We start from the raw sequence: 20,574 nt of genomic DNA, 5'->3' as shown, positions 1-20,574 counted from the left end.
GTGCCCTTCCTTATCCTTTGTGGTGGATTTTACTTTAAAGTCTATTTTGTCAGAGATTAATATTGCCACTCCTGCTCTTTTTTGAGTGTTGTTTGCTGATATATTTATTTCCATCCTTTGAGTTTTAGCCTGTTTGAGTCTTTAAGTCTAAGGTGCGTCTGTTGTAGGTAGCATATGGATGGATCATGCTTTTTTATCCCATCTGCCACTCTCCGTCTTTTTATTGGTGCATTAAGTCCATTTATATTCAGCATAATTATTGATAGGTATGAGTTTAGTGCTGTTATCCTGATATCTCTTTTTGTGTGTTGTTCACAGTTTCTTTGTTCTCCTCAATTTTCTGTGCTGAGTCATTTTTTTTTTTTAATGTATTTTTTTTTTCATCTTTGTTGTAGATTTTGTGTTTGCTGGGTCTTTATGTTTTTTTACTTTTTTATTTTAAATTGTAGGATTGTTAGATTCCTCTGTGGTTATCTTAATATTTACCCCTATTTTTCTAAGTTTATACCAGCCTTTTATTATTTTATATCACCTTAAATTCCTCTCCATATAGAAAATCAATGTCTCCATTTTTTAAGTCCCTCTTTTTTTGTTTTAATATTATCCTTTTTTTTTTACATACTGATATCTGTTTCCCTATTTTCAATGTTTTAGCTTTGATATATTTTCGATTTCCATGTGTGAGTCAATATCTGGTTGCTCTGTCCTGTGTTCTAGTCACGCGTTGTTAGCTGGTGTCATTGATTATCTAACTGTAGGACTCCCTTTAGTATTTCTTGTAATTTTGGTTTGGTTTTTGCGAATTCCCTGAACTTCTGTTTATCTGGAAATGCCCTAATTTTGCCATCATATTTGAGAGACAGTTTTGCTGGATATATATTTCTTGGCTGACAGTTATTTTCCTTCAAGGCTTTAAATATGTCATCCCATTGCCTTCTAGGCTGCATGGTTTCTGCTGAGTAGTCCGAGCTTATTCTAACTGACTCTCCTTTGTGGATGACTTTTCTTTTATCCCTAGCTGCTCTTAAAATTCTCTCTTTATCTTTGGTTTTGGTAAGTTTGATTATAGTATGTCTTAGTGACTTTCTTTTGGGATCTACCGTATGTGGGTTTCAATGAGCATCTTGGATAGATATCTTCTCATCTTTCATGATATCAGGGAAGTTTTCTGTCAACGAATCTTCAACAATTTCCTCTGTATTTTCTGTTATCCCCCCCACCCCGTTCTTGTATTCCAATCACTTGTAGGTTATTTCTCTTGATAGAGTCCTACATGACTCTTAGAGTTTCTTCATTCTTTTTAATTCTTTTATCTGATTTTTCCTCAAATAAGTTGGCGTCAAGAGCTTGGTCTTCAATGTCACTAATTCTAACTTCTACTGCCTCAATTCTGCTCCTGTGACTTTTTATTGAGTTGTCTAATTCTGACATTTTATTGTTAATCTTCTGGATTTCTGACTGCTGTCTCTCTATGGATTCTTGCAGCCTATTAAATTTGGCATTATGTTCTTGAATAACTTTTTCAAGTTCCGCTACTACTGTGTCTGTATGTTCCCTGGTGGTTTCTGCATTCTGTCGAATTTCCTTTCTTATTTCTAGAAGAGTTTTGTGTATTAATCTTTTGTATTTTGCCTCTGGTAATTCCAAGCAGTTCTCTTCCTCCAGAGAATTTATTGATTCTTTATTTTGGAAGCTTGCTGAAGCCATCATGGACTCCCTGTTTATATGACTTGATATTCACTGTTGTCTCCAAGCCATCAATAATTTATTATAATTTTATTTTGTATTTGCTTAGTGAGACCTAGCTTCTTATTTTGTCGTGTTTTGATATGCCCAAATAGGCTGCTCATGTGCGCTAGTTTGATTTTTGACACCTTTGGATCTCTAATGTCCTGTCACCAGGTAGTTAGTTCTGTAACTAAGTATGTGCACACAGGAGTCTGTTAAATTTTCCTGTATGGGTTCAGCTCTGGTGTTCAGGCAATTGGTCATCAAGTGTGTGATGCAGGCTCTCACCCCTAGTCCTAGAGAGGCATGGGTGATTGGTGCAGGCACTGGACTCTGGTTGTGGTAGGGGATCACGTGCTGAGCCAGGCAGGGGGCTGACGGCTGCCCCTAAGAGTCTGGAAGGAAAGCGTGTCCCTATTCTCTAGGGTGAGTAGGTAGGTGAGTTTTGCAGCCAGACTATGAGTACCCCACTCTGTTGGCTGTAAAGACTCGAGGGCACCACTTTTTCTTGGACTCCTGTAGCAGGTGATTAGGCACTTTAGGTGCTACCACCAGTCCTCAAGCCCCTGCTGCAGATCAATAAAAGTGCCTGCTTAAGGGGCAGGGCTGTTTCGAGAGTCACAAATCTGCCAGTTCACAGCTGAAGCAGTTGAAGTTAAACTTCAGATGTTTGCCCTGTTGTACTGTGGCAGTGAGGACTAAGGCTGTTGAGATGGGTCCCCACAATGCTATACAGGGGCGTAAGGCACTCAGAGTCTGCGGACCCCTGATACCTGTGCCCAGCAAAGGAGATGTGCCGACCCTGTGTTCCTGGCCTAGGGGAGCCAGCAGCTTATTCATTTCCTCTCCAAGGCCAGGAGAATGGGTCAGGGCACCTTTTGGAATCTACTTCCAGCCCAGTGGACTCCCGATGCAGAGTGTGGAGGGAGGAGGTAAAAGGGAGAGAGGTTTTTCCCAAATGGGCTTTTTTTTTTTTTTTTTTTAATCCCTGCGAAAGGGTGCACTCATGTACTTGTCTTAGCCTCTTGGGAGCTGCTCTTCACTGGTTTGGAGTGTCCAAGCAGAATCTCTGCTTCCAGGTCTCTCTCAATGTGGAAACTGCTTCCCAAGCGAGTGTACAGCACAGCTGTTTGCCTGCTTCACCGCAGACGAGAGTGGCTGCGGCACTGCAGTTTCGCTGCTGCGGCTCTGGCCCTCCTCACCTCTTCCAAACGGTCTCCCTCTCCCGTATCACTCAAACGGATTTCTCAACCTTGCCTTGTTCAGGGCTCCCATATATTCACATAGAATCAAATCACTTGTTTTTCCAGGTCTTTGTTATAAGAGGGATATAGGAAGCGTCTAACTACTCCGCCATGTTGGCCACACCTCTCCCACATTCTATTCTGAAGGAGGAGGAAATGCACTGCTATACATAAACCTCAATGCAATTAAAAAGCAATACCGTGTCTAAGGTTAAGTAAAAGCCACGTAAACCTAGATTGTAAGGTGACCAGCTGTCCAGTTTGCCTGTGGATAGGAGTTTCCTGGGACATGAGACTTTCAGTGCTAAAACAGGAAAAGTCCCAGGCAAACCAGGATAAGTTGGTCACTGGATAACCTGACTGGGTGCACAAGTTGCTCAGGATGTGAAGGTGCTAAGAACAGAACATGCTTCTAGAATAAACCTAGAAGCTCCACTGGCTAGTCTCAGCTACTTGGTAAGGATTTGGACTTATCTGAGCCTGTGTTGCAGATTGCAAAGGCTATAGCAAAAGCCCGTGTCACAGGAGGCTGTGTAGGTAAAGTGTCCTACTCAGAACATGGCACACATGTGCCACCTTCACCCCCAACACAACTGGATGATTTGGCTCCCCAACTGAACTTCTAAATTAATGCAAGAGAACAAATAAGCTCAATCAAGATGGACAAGGAATTCCACCTAGCTTTGATTCCATTTTTAGGCATTCATCTAGACTAATTCTGTCCCCACTCACACTGATCACAACACTCCTGGAGCAGATTACAAGTGGCCTGAGTCTTGGGGCTATTTCTCTCTTGTCCCCACTGTGTCCCAAGCCCATTAATGTCAAGTCGATTCCAACTCATAGCGACCCTATAGGACAGAGCAGAGTTTTCGGGGAGCAACTGGTGGATTTGAACTGCTGAACTTTTGGTTAGTAGCCATAGCTCTTAACCACTGCACCACCAGGGCTCCACTGTATCCCCATGGATACAAGTACCTAAGTATTTGTTGAATGACCATGGAATTTCTTCTAACAAGAGCCTGAGACACAGATAATGCCCCAGCACAGTACCTCTTTATGTGAATCACTGTGGATTCCAATCCTCTAGTCAAACTCCCTGTAGTGACATTCAGGGTGGTGTGGACAAAAAAAGAAAAGAAACTTCCAAGTTTTAAAGAAATAGAGATAATTGATATGCAGTGGCTCTTGGTATAAAGGGGTTTTATGAGTTATTAAGGTAAATGTGAGGCCCTTCAGCCTTTTAGATAAATTCATTTTGGCACTGCTCTTGATACCTAAACATATAAATTGCTTATTTCTCAGCTTGCCTTCTCTGAGCAAGTGTACCTTGAATTTTGGTTTATCTTTTCTGTAGTTCCCAATCCACCTAAACTAGGCTTACACAAGAGTATACCAGTAAGACATATTTGACATTCTCTCACAAACAAAATAAAATAAAATAAAACAAAACTTACTTTGAACTCTTCAGCTTATAAGTAGCTTCTAAAGCTGCAGGTATATGTTTTTAAAACTTTCCATTTATTAACTAACTGGTGTTTTTGTTTCTTTATATGTTTTTCTCAGTTTGCTGACCACATAAGTTTAGTTGGAGGGTAAATTTATACCACTGTGCACTTCCATATAGCTAAGGCAAAGAAAGTGGAGGGTGAGGTTCAAGTGATTTTCATTGGTATTTTTAATTGAAATTCTATGAGAATTTGAATTGATAGTTACACACCTCATATCTATTATATGAAGGTATCATATTAATTGACAGCATCTGAAAAGCCCCGTTAATAATTGTGCAAAGAGAATAAGCCATTTGGTACTTATTTGTTTTTGTTACTTATAACTACAATAAAAGGAAGTACTCTTCTGAAAGGGTAGGTCTTATGGGTCTGTGCTGGTGAACAGAAGCAGTGGGCAGGGATGGGTATAAGGCCCAAGGCAGATTCAGCAGACTCAGCAACATCAGTACAGAATCTAGGAGCTTCTCTGAACCCCACGACATAAAAGAAATATGTAGGAGTGGGGAGGGCATTGAATGGATAGAGCCACATTCTATTCTGAAAACCAAAGACCTGTTGCCATCGCGTCAATTCTGACTCATAGAGACCCTACAGGATGGAGTAGAACTGCCCCATAGGGTTTCCAAGGAGAACCTGCTGGATTCAAACTGCCGACCTTTTGGTTAGCAGCAGTAGCTCTTAACCACTACACCACCGGGGTTTCCATTTTTTTTCTGAAGGAGGAAGAAATGCATTGCTGTACGTACACCTCTATGCAATTGAAAAGCAACACAGTGTCTAAGGATACTGGGGATTAACGAAAACAATCCATCTTAACTTTAGGTGCAGAGACAATCCCAAGGCTGCCAGGGACATTTTCCAAAAAGCCTCCAAAACATGTCTTATGTCAGTCTAATGATGAGGAGAAATGGACATGAACGGGAGTGGTGACTGGGAATGAGGAAAAGAAGGGGTTCAAGCAGAAGAAAAAAAATTTTCTCTAAAAGACAAAAAGCTTCTTCTTTACTATTTCATAGGGGAGAAGTCTGATTTTAAACTTGATTAGCAAGGATAAACCAGTTGCAATGGAGTCGACCTCACTCTGTGCTCAATAGGGTTTTCAATGGTTGATTTTTAGAAGTAGATCAACAGGCCTTTCTTCTGAGGTGCCTCTGGGTAGACTCAAACCACCAACATTTTGATTAGCAGGCAAGCGTGTTAACCATTTGCACCACCCAGGGATTTCAATTATAAAGGATATTTTATGACAAATAAGTCATATTAACACCAGAGATGCTAAACAGAGTTTATCTACTATCAGTAAGTAATGCCTGAAATGCGGTATTACAGGATTTGAAAGTCCTGAAGTTATGGCTTATTAGCTGCATCTAGTACGGGAGCTTGACCTAACTGTTGAAATCACTGGATTTTCATTCTTTCCAGAATTTCCACTCCTATAGTGGCTTATTAGCCATGGCACATATGTGAGTAGGCAACAAACTTGGTAATAACAAATTTGTTCAAATTTGGCTTAGGCAAAAGACCAAAAATCATATCCACTTGCAATTACATACACGTGTTTTTGTGCATTAAAAAGGTGAGGGTATGCATGTGTGTGTGTGTGTGTGTGTGTGTGTGTGTGTGTGTGTGACTTATAGCATGCTCACTGAATTTTCCTCCACTGTACTCCAGGGCAAGTAACAACAATAATCTTATTTATTTATCTTTTAATTTGGCTCTTCATAAATGTTAGATTCAATCCTTGCATTGAAGGCATCTTCAGCGTAGACTGTTTCCAATTAAATTACTACAGACAAAAAAACCAGAAGAATGTTCAGCATTCATAGGAAGATACTGGGCCCCAAAAAGAAAACATGACACTAAACTTGCAAAAATCTAGTATGTGTCCTCATAAATTGTGTGCCTCCATGAAAGAACGGAAGTTACCCTACAAGGACAGGTTTCACAGATTAGGCTTCTTCTGTCCAGAACTGCAGTCTCCAATATGTTCTCCACTAACATTTAAATTTAAATTTCAGTTTTTCAGTCAGATTAGCTATCCTCAAGTGCTCAATAGCTACATATGACTTGTAGATGCCATATTAGAAGGCACAAAGAACATTTCCACCATTATAGAAAGTTCTATTGGACAGAAACTAAGAGGAAGTGAGAGAGAATATTTTAAAATCATAATCAACAGGATTAGGTGGTTTGAATCAGACTTCTTCAGCAAAGTTTACAGGATTTAAAAAAAAAAAAACCTGGGGGCACATACTTGAAATCAAAAGGAATTAAATTAAGACCAGTTTGGTAAACAACAAGATGTAAATATAGAGAACTTGATAACTAAAAATAGTAAGAAAAAATATGATAAAATAATTCTCAAAAGTTTATATTGCTGTTGTTGTTGTTAGGTGCCATTGAGTCAGTTCTGACTCATAGCAACTCTGTCTACAACAGAACAAAACACTGCCCAGTCCTGCGCCATCCTTATCATCATTGCTATGTTTGAGCCCATTATTGCAGCCACTGTGTCATTCCATCTTGTTGAGGGTCTTCCTCTTTTTCGCTGACCCTCTACCAAGAATGATGTCCTTCTCCAGGGACTGGTCCCTTCTGATTACAGGTCCAAAGTATGTGAGATGAAGTTGTGCCATCCTTGTTTCTAAGGAGCTTTCTGGCTGTACTGATTCCAAGATATATTTGTTCGATCTTTCAGCAGTCCATGGTATATTCAATATTCTTCACCAACACCATAATTCAAAGACATCAATTCTTCTTCAGTTTCCTTATTTATTGTCTAGCTTTCACATACATATCAGGCGACTGAAAAATACCATGGCTTGGGTCAGGCACACCTTAGTCCTCAAAGTGACTTCTTTGCTTTTTAACACTTTAAAGAGGTCTTTTCCAGCTGACTTGCCCAACACAATATGTTGTTTGATTTCTTGACTGCTGCTTCTATGGACATTGATTGTGGATCCAAGTAAAATGAAATCCTTGACAACTTCAATCTTTTCTCGCTTTATCATGATGTTGATTATTGGTCCAGTTGTGAGGATTTTTGTTTTCTTTACGTTGAGGTGTAATCCATACTGAAGGCTATAGTCATTGATCTTCATCAGTAAAGTGCTTCAAGTCCTCTTCATTTCCAACAAGCAAGGTTGTGTCATCTGGACCAATCAGCAACATCATGATAAACAGAGAAAAGACTGAGGTTGTCAAGGATTTCATTTTACTTGGATCCACAATCAACACTCATGGAAGCAGCAATCAAGAAATCAAAAGATACATTGCATTGGGCAAACTGGCTGCAAAAGACCTCTTTAAAGTGTTGAAAAGCAAAGATATCATCTTGAGGACTAAGGTGCACCTGACCCAAGCAATGGTGTTTTCAATCACCTGATATGCATGTGAAAGCTGGACAATGAATAAGGAAGACTGAAGAAGAATTGACACCTTTGAATTGTGGTGTTGGTAAAGAATATTGAACATACCATGGACTGCCAAAAGAATGAACAAATTTGTCTTGGAAGAAGTGCAACAAGAATGCTCCTTAGAAGCAAGAATGGCGAGACTACGTCTCACATACTTGGACATGTTATCAGGAGGGATTAGTCCCTGGAGATGGGCATCATGCTTGGTAAAGTAGAAGATCAGCAAAAAAGAGGAGGACCTTCAACGAGATGAATTGACACAGTGGCTGCAACAACGGGCACAAGCATAGCAACAATTGTGAGGATGGCACAGGACCAGGTAGTGTTTCGTTCTGTTCTGCATGGGTTCACTGTGAGTTGGAACCAACTAGACAACGGCGCCTAACAACAGCAGCAACATTTTGGGATTTCAGGATTCATCCTTAATTAAAGATTCCATTGACAATTACTATAATGCTATTTTATAATACATTTTCCATTCATTTCAGAAACACTGATGAGTCTGTTTCAATCGCATGCTCCTTCCTGCAATGAAAGTGGTGATGCATTTGGGAAACATTTAGGTACAAGGCAAAAGTCAACCTACTAAACTTTCCTGACATGCAAAGAATTTCTTGTCACTATTTATAAATACATTTGTTACACTCATAGGTGTATTTTAACAAAGGCTATGTTACTATTATATTTTCAAGTATTGGAATTCTTCTTACCACCACTCACTAATCAGAATGACATGTATTTTAAGTGTTTGCCCTTCTCAAACTTGAATTATTCTGTTAATGAGATTCACTTGAGTGTAGAAGCAGCCTCATGTTAAACTGCTAGCTCTTAAAGAAACTCGTAGAATCCTGTATACATTGCAAGAGCTTTATAAATATTCAATGATAAAGGCATTTGCTCATGATATTCTCTTAACTATCCTTTTGATCCCATACTAGCAGAGAGTAGTTTTAAGCAAAAGTATTGGAAGCTATTTTATATTTATTTGGGGTGTTTTTGGTTTCAAGATAAAACAATTGTAGAACTATTGACTATGGATTTCTATAAATCCTAAGTATGAATCTAAGAAAATTGGAAGTCATCAAAAATGAAATGGAATGCATAAACATTGATATCTAGGCATTAGTGAGCTGAAGTGGACTACTATTGGCCATTTTGAATCAGACAATCATATAGACTACTGTGCTAGGAATGAGATATTGAAGAGGAATGACATATTGAAGAAGAACGTTTCAAGATCTATTCTGAAATACAGAGCTGTCAGTGATAGGATAATAGCCATATGCCTACAAAGAAGACCAGTTAATAAGACCAAAGATGAAGACATTGAAGAGTTTTACCAACTTCTACAGTCTGAAATTGATCAAACATGCAGTCAAGATGTATTGATAATTACTGGTGATTGGAACATGAAAGTTGGAAACAAAGAAGAAGGATTGGTAGTTGGAAAATATGGCCTTGGTGATAGAAACTATGCTGGAGATCACGTGATAGAATTTTGCAAGACAAATGACTTATTGACTGCAAATATCCTTTTTCACTAACATAAACAGTGAGTATACACATGGACCTCACCCGATGGAATACACAGGAATCAAATCAACTACATCTGTGGAAAGAGATGATGGAGAAGTTCAATATCATCAGTCAGAACAAGGCCAGGGGCTGACTGCAGAACAGACCATCAATTATTCATATGCAAGTTCAAGTTGAAGCTAAAGAAAATTAGAACAAATCCATGAGAGCCAAAATACGACCTTGAGTATATCCCAGCTGAATTTAGAGACCATCTCAAGAACAGATTTGATGCACTGAACACTAATGACCAAAGACCAGACAAGTTGTGGGATGACATCAAGGACATCATACATGAAGAAAACAAAAGGTCATTAAAAAGACAAGAAAGAAAGAAATGGATATCAGAAGAGACTCTGAAACTTGCTCTTTAACATAGAATAGCTAGAGCAAATGGAAGAAACGGTGAAGTAAAAGAGATGAACAGAAGATTTCAAAAGATGGCTCCATAAGAGAAAGTAAAGTATTACACTGAAATGTGCAAGGTCCTGGAGTTAGAAAACCAAAAGGGAAGAACATGGCCAGCATTTATCAAGCTGAAAGAACTGAAGAAAAAATTCAAGCCTCGAGTTGCAGTATTGAAGGATTCTGAACCCCTAAGTTATTTCTTTGAAAATATTTCAGTTGCTTAGTGATGTGATAAGTCAGTTTCCTAGAAAAGACATAGCTTTTCTCTGTTAAGTTTTCAGGTCTTTACAGAGGACAGAGGTCTTGACAACATGCTTATTTGGTATTGTTAGATTTGATTATGTGGTTTGTGGTTAACAAGAAAATTCTGAACCCAGAGCTGTTCAATGTAGGGTCTTAGCTGGGTTCATTCATGCACTTGCCATCAGCTGTGGATCAGTTCTGTGGCTTTGTTGATCTTATATGTTCTTGTCTGCGGTGTCTGAGGTGGCTGAGATCGGCTTCACATATCTCATCCTCCAGCAAGCTGTTTCAGGCATGGTGAGAAGCCCAATCACATAAGCAGTTTGCAAGCCTTTACTTGTGTCATATTTGTCAACAATCCATTAGCACAATCAGCTCGCATGGTCCTAAATAAAGGAGTGGGGCAGGATGCCCACACAGAAAGAAAGAGCACTACAGTGTTACATAGCAAAGGGCATGGAAATAGACAGGGGAGAGGAATCAGAGTGATTAATTCAATCAAATCACCACAATGTATATTCTACCTAAATATGAAGCATGAAGTGTATAGCAATCTAAAACAAGGATTAAATGTAAATGAATTTAAAGATAGGTGCCACATCTCTGCCCCTATGTTAGAAGAGTTTCTCATTCTCAATTCTTTCTCGTTATAAATTCTAAACAAATAAATGAAAAATTATTCTACTAAAATAAGTCAGAAAGTATGTCTTCCCCTACCAAAATAAAAATTTTAACCTATAGAAATAGTGGGTCGCACTGAGTCGGAGTTCAATTTGACATCAATGTGTCTGGGTTTTTTTTTTTAATAGAAAAAGATACAAATTTTATATTTACCTCCGTAGTTCTGCAATAAAGAGCTGTTCCGACCAAAATGAATGCAAAGGACAGAGAGTCGGCAAATAAAGAAGCACTTCACATTACTTTCTTGGAAGAAAATATTCTTTGTGAATCAAAATATGCTATGGTTCTTTGTTTATTTTTTCTTATACAAAAAAGAATTTTTCCTTAGATAGTGATATATAGTAAACTCTTTGGAAGGGTTTAACATTAAGGTATGGAGAAACCTGTCCACTAAAAGTTATCTGTAGAATTTTGTCCATGAACACACTGGAAATATCACTGCAATTAATAAGCAAATAAATTTATCTCCAAAAAAAAAATCTAATAAAGGCAGTGTCTCTACAAACAAAGTTAAACATAATGATCTAAATGATTCAAGACCCTATGAAAACAGCAACCAAGATGGAAAAGGGGAGCTTAGTCTGAATTATCTAGACTGCCTGTCTTTATTCAGAAAAATTACTGGATAATTACCACTTTGTTTTCCTACTTAGGCAGCGTCAGAATTCCAGAACATAGGTTTTTAAGAAGGACTAAGGATAAATGGGAAGAGTTTGTGCTGCTCCAAGTCCAGCTCTCACATCCACAATCCATCAAGCAGGAAGGAGGAAAACAGCATGCTCCAACATTTAAGGATATATCCCAGAAGTGTATTCCACCCTTCCATTTACTTCCTGTTAACTGGAACTTAATCACAGAGTCATACCTGGCTGCGAGGAGGGCTGGGAAATGTGGTCTCCATCCTGAACAGCCTATGCTCACAAACAATGTGGTGGCCTTATAACCGAAGGAAAATGGGGAATATGAGTATTAGAGGACTAATGAGGGTGAATGGAAGTCTCTTTCACAGCAGAAATCTTCCCTGTAGGTACGTCATGCTGGAGCATTCTTAAGTACTTCACCACTTACTTCTTCTCAAAAAGTACTAATCCTAGTGACTGATTCCAGGTGTTGGACCTGTTTCTACCCTTCACTTCTTTCTTTCTACATTTCCTGTGATCCAACACCAAAAGATGATGGGAGCACTGTAAGAATAGGAAACAAGAAGAAACTCAGAGGGAAACCTCCAAGTTTGTTATGGTCACCACCATAACATGATCTGAATGACAGTGTTGATGATACAGCCAGGCGGCCCTTTCATCTCAGGATGTTCACAGCCTAAAAAGGGAGTTGACAAGTCGGGAGGGAAAATGTCGGCGTCCATAAGAGTGGAGGAGGTTAAGCTCCATAAATTAAGAAACTATGAATTCAAGTGAAAGCATCTCCCCATTACTCTTAAAACCACTTGCAGAGCCTCTTCCCCCTTTCTTCCCAGAATGGCGAAGGATTTTGTCGAAGAGACAGGCAATATAAAACTTGAGGCTGGTAGAACGAGAAAGGGGGGTTACCGTTCGCTCATTTACTGGGCATTGGGGGGATAAGGTTGCTATTTTCCAAAGATTTTTTTTCATCTGATCCTTAAAGGCAACTGAAGGCAAATGATGTGTCTCTTAGTTATCTAGTGCTGCTATAACAGAAATACTGAAAGTGGATGGCTTTAACAAACAGAAATTTATTTTCTCACGCTTTAGGAGGCTAGAAGTCCCAATTCACAGCACCTGCTCTAGGGGAAGGCTTTCTCTCTCTGTCATCTCTGGAGGAAGGTCCTTGTCTCTTCAGCTTCTGCTTCCTGGTTCCTTGGAGATCTCTGTGTCTTGGCATCCATTTTAACCCCATCTTTCCTCACTTGTTTAATCTCTTTTATATCTCAAAAGAGATTGACTCAAGATATACGCTACGCTAATCATGCCTCATCAACATAACGAGGACAACTCATTCCCAGATGGGATTATAACCACAGGCATAGAGGTTCACTTAAAATTGTGTTTTTCACCCTGTCCCACATCCTTGGTCTTACCCAACGTGCTATTTAGAAAATAGGTCTGCCTAAATGAGCAGCTTCTGTCCAGAGCCAAGATGAGAAGGCAGAAAGGGACAGGAGCTGATTGAATGGACACAGGAAATTTGGGATGGAAAGGAAGAGTGTGCTGCCACATTATAGAGAGAGCAACTAGGGTCACATAACAATGTGTATAAATTTTTGTATGAGAAACTGACTTGAACTGTAAACTTTCACTTAAAGCACAATTTAAAAAAAAAAAAGAAAAGGTATCAGAGGCTGATGGTTCTATGATGGCAGAGCCAAGGGCCAGGAGGGAGCAGGAGAAACACACACACACACACACACACAATCAAATAGATCATACAATTTGAAAACAGAGATATACAGTGGTTTCTCCATAAGGACAATGCAGGGCCATACTCTCATTAACAATCCTTAGCGGCAAATGGGTTTCTGAACTCAGAATGTTTCAGATTTGACACAGGTAATACTGCATATTACATGAATGACCCCTGCACGTCTAAGATAGCACATCACAGTCAAACAAAATATGAATATACACACTAAGTAGGATTAAAAAAAAAAAATTCTGCAAGCGAGTACACTGAAATGTGCCAATGATAGGTGTCTATCCAAGAATCAAGCAATCCTAATGCTTAGGCAGTGAATTTCAGAAACTAATGAGTGCTAGTTGACATTTCAGTAGTAAGTGCTATTTGGTAGGTTTTTGCTTTGTTTTTTCACAAGTAAGAAGGAACAAGGAATTTGCCTTCTAACTTTATAGCAACAAGAAATGCTTACATGAAGTTTTTTTTATGTTTCTTCCTAGCTTAGATTCAGTTCTCACTATGGGCACAATGGAAACCCTGGTGGCATAGTGGTTAAGAGCTACGGCTGCTAACCAGAAGGTTGGCAGTTCGAATCCACCAGGTGCTCCTTGGAAACCCTAGGGGGCAGTTCTACTCTGTCCTATAGGGTCGCTATGAGTCGGAATCAACTTGACGGCAATAGGTTTTGTGGGCGCAGTGGTTAAGAGCTACGGCGAGCTACAGCTGCTAACCAAGAGGTTGGTAGTTCGAATCCACCAGCTGCTCCTTGGAAGCCCTACAGGGCAGTTCTATTCTGTCCTATAGGGTCGCTATGAGTCGGAATCAACTTAACAGTAACGAGTTTTGGTTTTATGAACATAAAATGGAGTTCCTGCATGCTGCAAATGGTTAAAGCACTTGACTGCTAGCTTAAAGGATGGCAGTTTGAACCTAACTAGACATGCCTTGGAGGACAGACCTGGCTATCTGCTTCTAAATGATCATGGCATTGAAAATCCTAAGGAGCAGTTCTGCTCTGTATACATGAGGTTGTCATGAGTTGGGACTGACCCGAAGGCAACCAACAAGGTTGTCATGAGTTGGGACTGACCCGAAGGCAACCAACAACAACAACGGACATAAACCAGTACAGGCGCTGTCTTAGGGTTCTCCAGAAAAACAGAACCAGTGAGATCTATGATCTACAGAGAGAGATTTACTTCAAGGGATTGGCTCACATGATTGTGGGGGGCTGGAAAGTCCAAAATCTGTAGATTGGGTGGCAGACTAGAGACTTTTGCAGGCTTGGATCCCAAAAACCATAGGGTCATGCATCAGGAAGAGTGTGAAGTAGAGAAAGAGCGGGAGTTCTGGCAAATACCTGTTTATAGTCTGAAGGCAGACCACGCCCTGAGGAAACCCCCTTTCAACTGACTGATTGATTGCATTACATTAGGTGACATTATGGAACAGCACCTTGTCTAGTATTTGGCCAAACCACTGGCAACCATGACCTAGCCAAGTTAAGACATAAAATTAACCATTCTAGGCACCCTCCAAATGTGGAGTGCAAATGAATGGACTCTTGGGCTATGAGGCTAGAAGTTTGTGTATTTGATGTCGACGAGGGCAACTATTCATCACCCTTTGGACTCGAGTTGGCTAACGAGAATAATAACCACAAACGTTGTTTTCTACTTTTCTCTCCAACTTCCAGCTGTGAAGTTCGGGAGGATGTCCAAGAAGCAAAGGGACAGCCTGTACGCAGAGGTGCAGAAGCACCAGCAGAGGCTGCAGGAACAGCGACAGCAGCAGAGTGGGGAGGCGGAAGCCCTGGCCAGGGTGTATAGCAGCAGCATTAGCAACGGCCTGAGCAACCTGAACAACGAGACCAGCGGCACTTATGCCAATGGGCACGTCATTGACCTGCCCAAGTCCGAGGGTTATTACAGCGTGGATTCAGGCCAGCCGTCCCCTGATCAGTCAGGACTTGACATGACTGGAATCAAACAGATAAAGCAAGAACCCATCTATGACCTCACATCCGTCCCCAACTTGTTTACCTATAGCTCTTTCAACAACGGGCAGTTAGCAGCTGGAATAACAATGACTGAAATCGGTAAGTGGACCACTCCTCTCAGTTCATTTTTGGAAATGCTCTTTTGAAGTTGTTTTGGTACTGTTTAGCATGGATATTTTCTTAGGTCTAAGGTGAATTACTTGCATCCATGGCTTCTAGTGAGATAACTAATTTATTTTAAAATTTATTCTAATAAATGTCATTATTCCCTCAGCCTGTAAGAGTTTATTTCAAGCAAAGGAAGAAAGAACAAATTATAAATAGAAAGACACTATCTGTAAAGAGCAGATGCTATCTGTTGAATTTGGGTTCGCCACCGGAGGAAAAATTATTGGGTTTTTTTGGCAGAAAAGTTTTGCGAGTTTCCAAAATGATGCTGTGGAAAGTGAAAGAGCTGATGGGTATAGAAACAGTGTAGTATAATTGAATGAACGGGGTCAAAGTCTCCCCCTAAGAAAATTTAAGCAGACTATACCTCACTTTCCTTCTTTGTTAAAGCAGGAGTAGACCAGAAGACCTAAGACGCTTCTATATCTGAATTCAAAAATTCTACATGTAAATAGAGTCTGAATTACTGGCAATGAAATAGTGTAGTCTAGAATGTTACAGAATATAAATAAAAGCAACAAGTAAGCTCCTTGAGTAGGGCGAGTCACAGGCAAGATTGCATCAGCAACCTGACCCATTGTTGGCTACAGTGTCCTCAGTTCCTTAGGAGTGGCCTTCAAGAGTGCATGGACCCTTCTGGCCTGTTGCAACTTCATTTTACCCTGTTAAACTCAAGAGACTACTAAATGTTTAACCAATTAATCTCATTAACAATCTGCTGTAGAAACACTGATGTAGGCTTAACACATTACCCTCCTGTGTAACAGAGTTGCATGTTAACAATAGCCTGGAAGAGCTAAACAAACAGCAGCTATCCCAGGCTTTGAGTATTACGGAGAGAAATCTAGAGCTCAGGGACCTTTGAGATCTCCTCACATCCCACCCTGAGAGGTGGCATAGCAGAGTGGTTGAGAACAAGGCCACCTAAGTTCAGCTCCTTTCTTTGTGGTTTATTATTTGAGCTGGATCAAGTTTCTTAATTCCGGTTTGCTCATCTTTTTAAAAAGGGGAAATATTAGTATGTCGCTCATAGGGCTGGTATAAGAATTAAATGGGTTAATGCTTGTAAAACAGAGTGATGTTGGTCACTTAGCAAGTGCTTAATAACTGCTAGCTGTTATTATTATTTGCATGCCATGTGCTCAGTCACCTTCTCTGTCTATCCCGCAAACAGAAGCCAAAAGTCTGCAAGGGTTAATGTAAGCTAATATGAACACATAATCAAATGGCTACATTCTTGGCTACTTGTACCATCTGGTTGAGGAAGAAGAGATATAATGCAGTTATCAATCTGAAATGCTATTTCTCTCTTTTAACAGTTTAGCAAGTGACAATGAGTAAAGAAGTTGGAAAGCACCGTAACAACATTCACAGCTGAGACAAAGAAAACTAAACATCAGCTATAATAATTTTTTAAAAAATCATTATTATTGTTATCCTTAACTGAGTTTTTACTATGTCACTTCACACACATTTCATTTTCATAAGCCTCTTATAAGTGAAAACATCATGCCCATTTTACAGATGCAGAAACAGATGTGTCCCTTGACCTTCCCAGGTTACTAAGTGATAAAGCCAAATTCCAACCCAGGCAACTTGATTCAAGGGTCCTTGTGCTCCTCCATTACCTGCTACCTGCTATGGGTTTAATCTCCGCAGACTGCATTGGGAAGATCCTTGTAAATGGAGTCACTAGATCTTTCCAAAAGGGCATGTAAAAAAAGGAAAAAAAATCACCATTTTTTTTTTTTTTTTTTTGCTTCTATTCCACTTAGTACCTAAGTGCCTGAATCTACTATTGATTTGGAACACATGTTTAAATCTTAGTAAAGCAAAACAATTATAATTGTTTGGGCAATCTTCTGCCCCATACCCAAAGGAAAGTCTTCCAAGAGTCAGAAGTCACTGTACCTCTGCGATTTAGCAGCGGTAGGATGTATTATGGAAGAGAACTACAGCTAAACCATCAGGTCTGGTTACCCTGGGCGAGTCATTTTTCCTTTCTGGCCCTCAGTCTACTCATCTGTGAAGTGACACATTTGGACTAGATAATCTCAAAAATCATCCAGAATTTCAGTACAGACACTGACGCCAAAAATGAGCTAGCATGTACTTCTCTTAATTGTTTCAAAGTGCATTTAGTATTTAGAGATCTTTAGTTACCTTCTAGATTTTGGAGGCTTCTTCCATCAGACTTTAAAGGATACGGTTAGATTGTCCTGCAAATGCTCTCAAGTTTAGCAGACTGGACAGCAACAAGTTTGTTTAGTAGTTGTTTTTTAAGCTTAACTATTGGTTTGGTGCACATTTCATTAAAACAGCAATGCCATCTAGTGGACACAAACTCGTTCTGAGTGCCTTGACGCCAGACATGTCTGAGAAACCATAATAGTGTGATATATTCCTCCTTTCTGCACCATCCAAAAAACTAAAACACTAAATCCGTAGCATTATCACTGGGCAGGAAGGCATAAGTGGTAGAGCATGATAGTTAAGAACTCTGGTTCTATAGTCAGACTGTCCAGGTTCGGTACATGGTTGTGCCTTTTTTCTTGGACAATTGATTTAACCTCTCTGAGCCTCTGTTGTAAACCTGGGACAACAATAGTTCCTACCTGAGTATATGTGCAGATTAAATGAGTTAATATTCACAAGCTCTTAGGACTGTTCCTGGCATGTGTAAGCCTAATCATTATTAATAAAATAATTTATATTATAATGTTATTAATCTCACTAATTATCACTTAATAATAACACTATGGGTTATTACAGGTAATATAATTACCTTTTATTAAGCACCTACACTGTGCTGATCAAAGTCCTGAGCACTTAACCACACTATTATTTAATTCTCATAAAAATCCTATTATTCCTACTATGTAAGTATTTGCATCTGCATTTTATAGATGAAAAATGGAGGCGCAGAAAGTTACATAACTTGTAAAAAGTAAATAAGTATATGATCCTAGGTCTGGATAACTTCAAAACTCATTCTTTTAACCATTAAACTATATTTCTTCCCATCAAACAAAGAGAGCCCCTCACAAGTTAACTGGCATTCCCATAGCAAATTCTTGTTTGGTGTTTACCGCCTACTGATAATCCTTGTAGGTGCTACAAACCAGAGCTTACAGAGTTTACATGCTGACATTCTGACCTGATTTGATTAACCAACATCTATTGAGATCTGGTTGGTGGCAATCTGTCATAGAAAGAACCCTACACAGACAAAACAGTAAATCTGACTTTGATCACGTTCTGACTGAATGATTTCAAGACTACATCACACCATATAATCTGTTAACATCAGTCTTGGCTATTCAGACTGATCTGCTTCCTTTGGTTTCTGAGAGAAGATGAAATGTGTACAACCAGGTCATTATTCGGAGATTGGGTTATCTTAAAAACAGACCTCTCTTTTTAACCAGTTTTAGATTAGTCCATGTAGAATAAGATCTTACAGTGTTTAAATCTTTATTTAAAAAGAAAAACAAACTAGGCTTTAGAACCGTAACACAACTGTATAAGCAACTGCATGCAGACTCCAAAAAGTCAGTTATATGAAAGTTGTCAGTATCAGGAAAAGTGAGTCAAGTAATAGTGGAACTAGCCCCAAGAAAAATCAAAATTGTCATTTCTAAAAGTGTACCCAAGGAACTACAAGCTTTCTTGGTAGCTTTCTACCTCTGGGTAGACTCGAACCTCCACTTTTTGGTTAACATCTGAGTATGTTAACCATTTGCACCGCTTAGGGATTGTAGAAAGTTCTGATTAGCCCATTTGAGCCTAACAACAATGTCTTCAGGTCATCAGTGAAGATCTCACCCACTGTACAGATGACGAAATTAAGATTCAGAAACAATGAGTGATTTTCCTAAAGCACAGAGTTAGTTAAGTGGTAAAGCTTAAATTCTAACTTACGTCATCACACTACCTCGAACTGCCAATCATTCTTTCAGTAACATATTTTTGAAATGTGCAAGGCACTAAGATGAGCAAAAAGTGGTTCCTGCCTTCAACATCTGGGAGACATATGTGAAAATAAATGATTGCAGTTTGGTGCATCAGGTTTTAAAAGTCCCAGGCATGGTGGTACCACAAACTCTTCTCGAGATGAGGGAGATGGCAGATCTTACTTAGTCTGAGCCGCGTCTCTTATCAGAAATGTTTGATTTCCACAGTTTTGAGAATAAAACACAAAGTGCAGGCAAGCAAACAAAAAACATGGAACATTTCAGGAACTACCTCCTTAGGTTTTTCCAAATCCCAAGAGTGGAAAAAAGTCCTGGAATAAGAGAAGGGCAAAAGTAAGCGATACATCAATATTTAGGCAGCCGTATTAATTGGATTTAGGAGTCCCTGGGTGGTACAAACAGTTAAGCACTAGGTTACTAACCAAGAGGTTGGCATTTTGAGTACACCCAGAGATACCTTGGGAGAAAGATCTGGTGATCTACTTCTGAACAATTAGCCATTGAAAACACTATGGAGCACAGCTCTACTCTGACACACATGGAGTCGCTGTGAGTCGGAATCAACTCGGTGGCAACTGGCTTGGCTTGGCTTGACATTAACTAGATTTAGTTGGAATGTTCCTTCAAGATGACATGATTGTTACATCTTTGAGAATAAAATTGTGCAGAGGCAGCAGCAGGGAGAGGACACCAGCTAATGGATACCCAGCAAACAAGTAGAGAAGGAAGGTGGAATATCTTGTTTTTGCTCTCCTACTATAGCTCTCAGATGGGTTGGGGGATTCTGTGGGACTAATACTTTTTATGATGCTTATTTATGTATCCATGATACCAGACAGTTCAAACAGCCAAACAACATGCTTTTAAAACAACAAAAAAACCAATCCATCAAATTAGCTCTGATGCTAAGGGGATCATTTGCTTTTTTACACACATCATCTGAGTCTCGTTCTATTTGGTAGCTTTCTCTCCAGATAAAGACAATGAAATGTAAATTTGTTGGCTCCTTCCTATGTGATCTTAAACATAGATCTATTTACATATTCCTTTTGTCTTCTATTTATGGAGCGTAGAATTTTAAGCAGCAAAAACAGAAATAAACCTCCTTTAAAAAAAAAAATTCACATACCACAGAAGCTGAGTATTAATAGAGGAGATTGCAAAAAGGGATTGGCCTAAAAGTGATCTAGTCTCAGTAATGTACTACGTTATTCTATCTAGACTACGTAGAAAACAGAAGATATTACCAGTGCTGTT

General features: G+C 39.4%; 1 protein-coding gene across 2 annotated transcripts in view; it reads left to right on the top strand.

The window, feature by feature from the left end:
* RORB (RAR related orphan receptor B) overlaps positions 1–20,574 on the top strand; it is a 200,042-nt gene that overhangs the window by 135,621 nt on the left and 43,847 nt on the right. For both annotated transcript variants that reach the window (XM_004383290.2, XM_023737747.1), the window contains exon 4: positions 14,873–15,274. In XM_004383290.2, the coding sequence (XP_004383347.1) occupies positions 14,873–15,274 (402 nt within the window). The remainder of the gene's footprint in view (positions 1–14,872; positions 15,275–20,574) is intronic.

This window comes from Trichechus manatus, unplaced genomic scaffold (assembly GCF_000243295.1).
Source record: "Trichechus manatus latirostris isolate Lorelei unplaced genomic scaffold, TriManLat1.0 scaffold00107, whole genome shotgun sequence".
NCBI classification, from domain to species: domain Eukaryota; kingdom Metazoa; phylum Chordata; class Mammalia; order Sirenia; family Trichechidae; genus Trichechus; species Trichechus manatus.
This window is presented reverse-complemented; position numbering and strand designations above follow the sequence as displayed.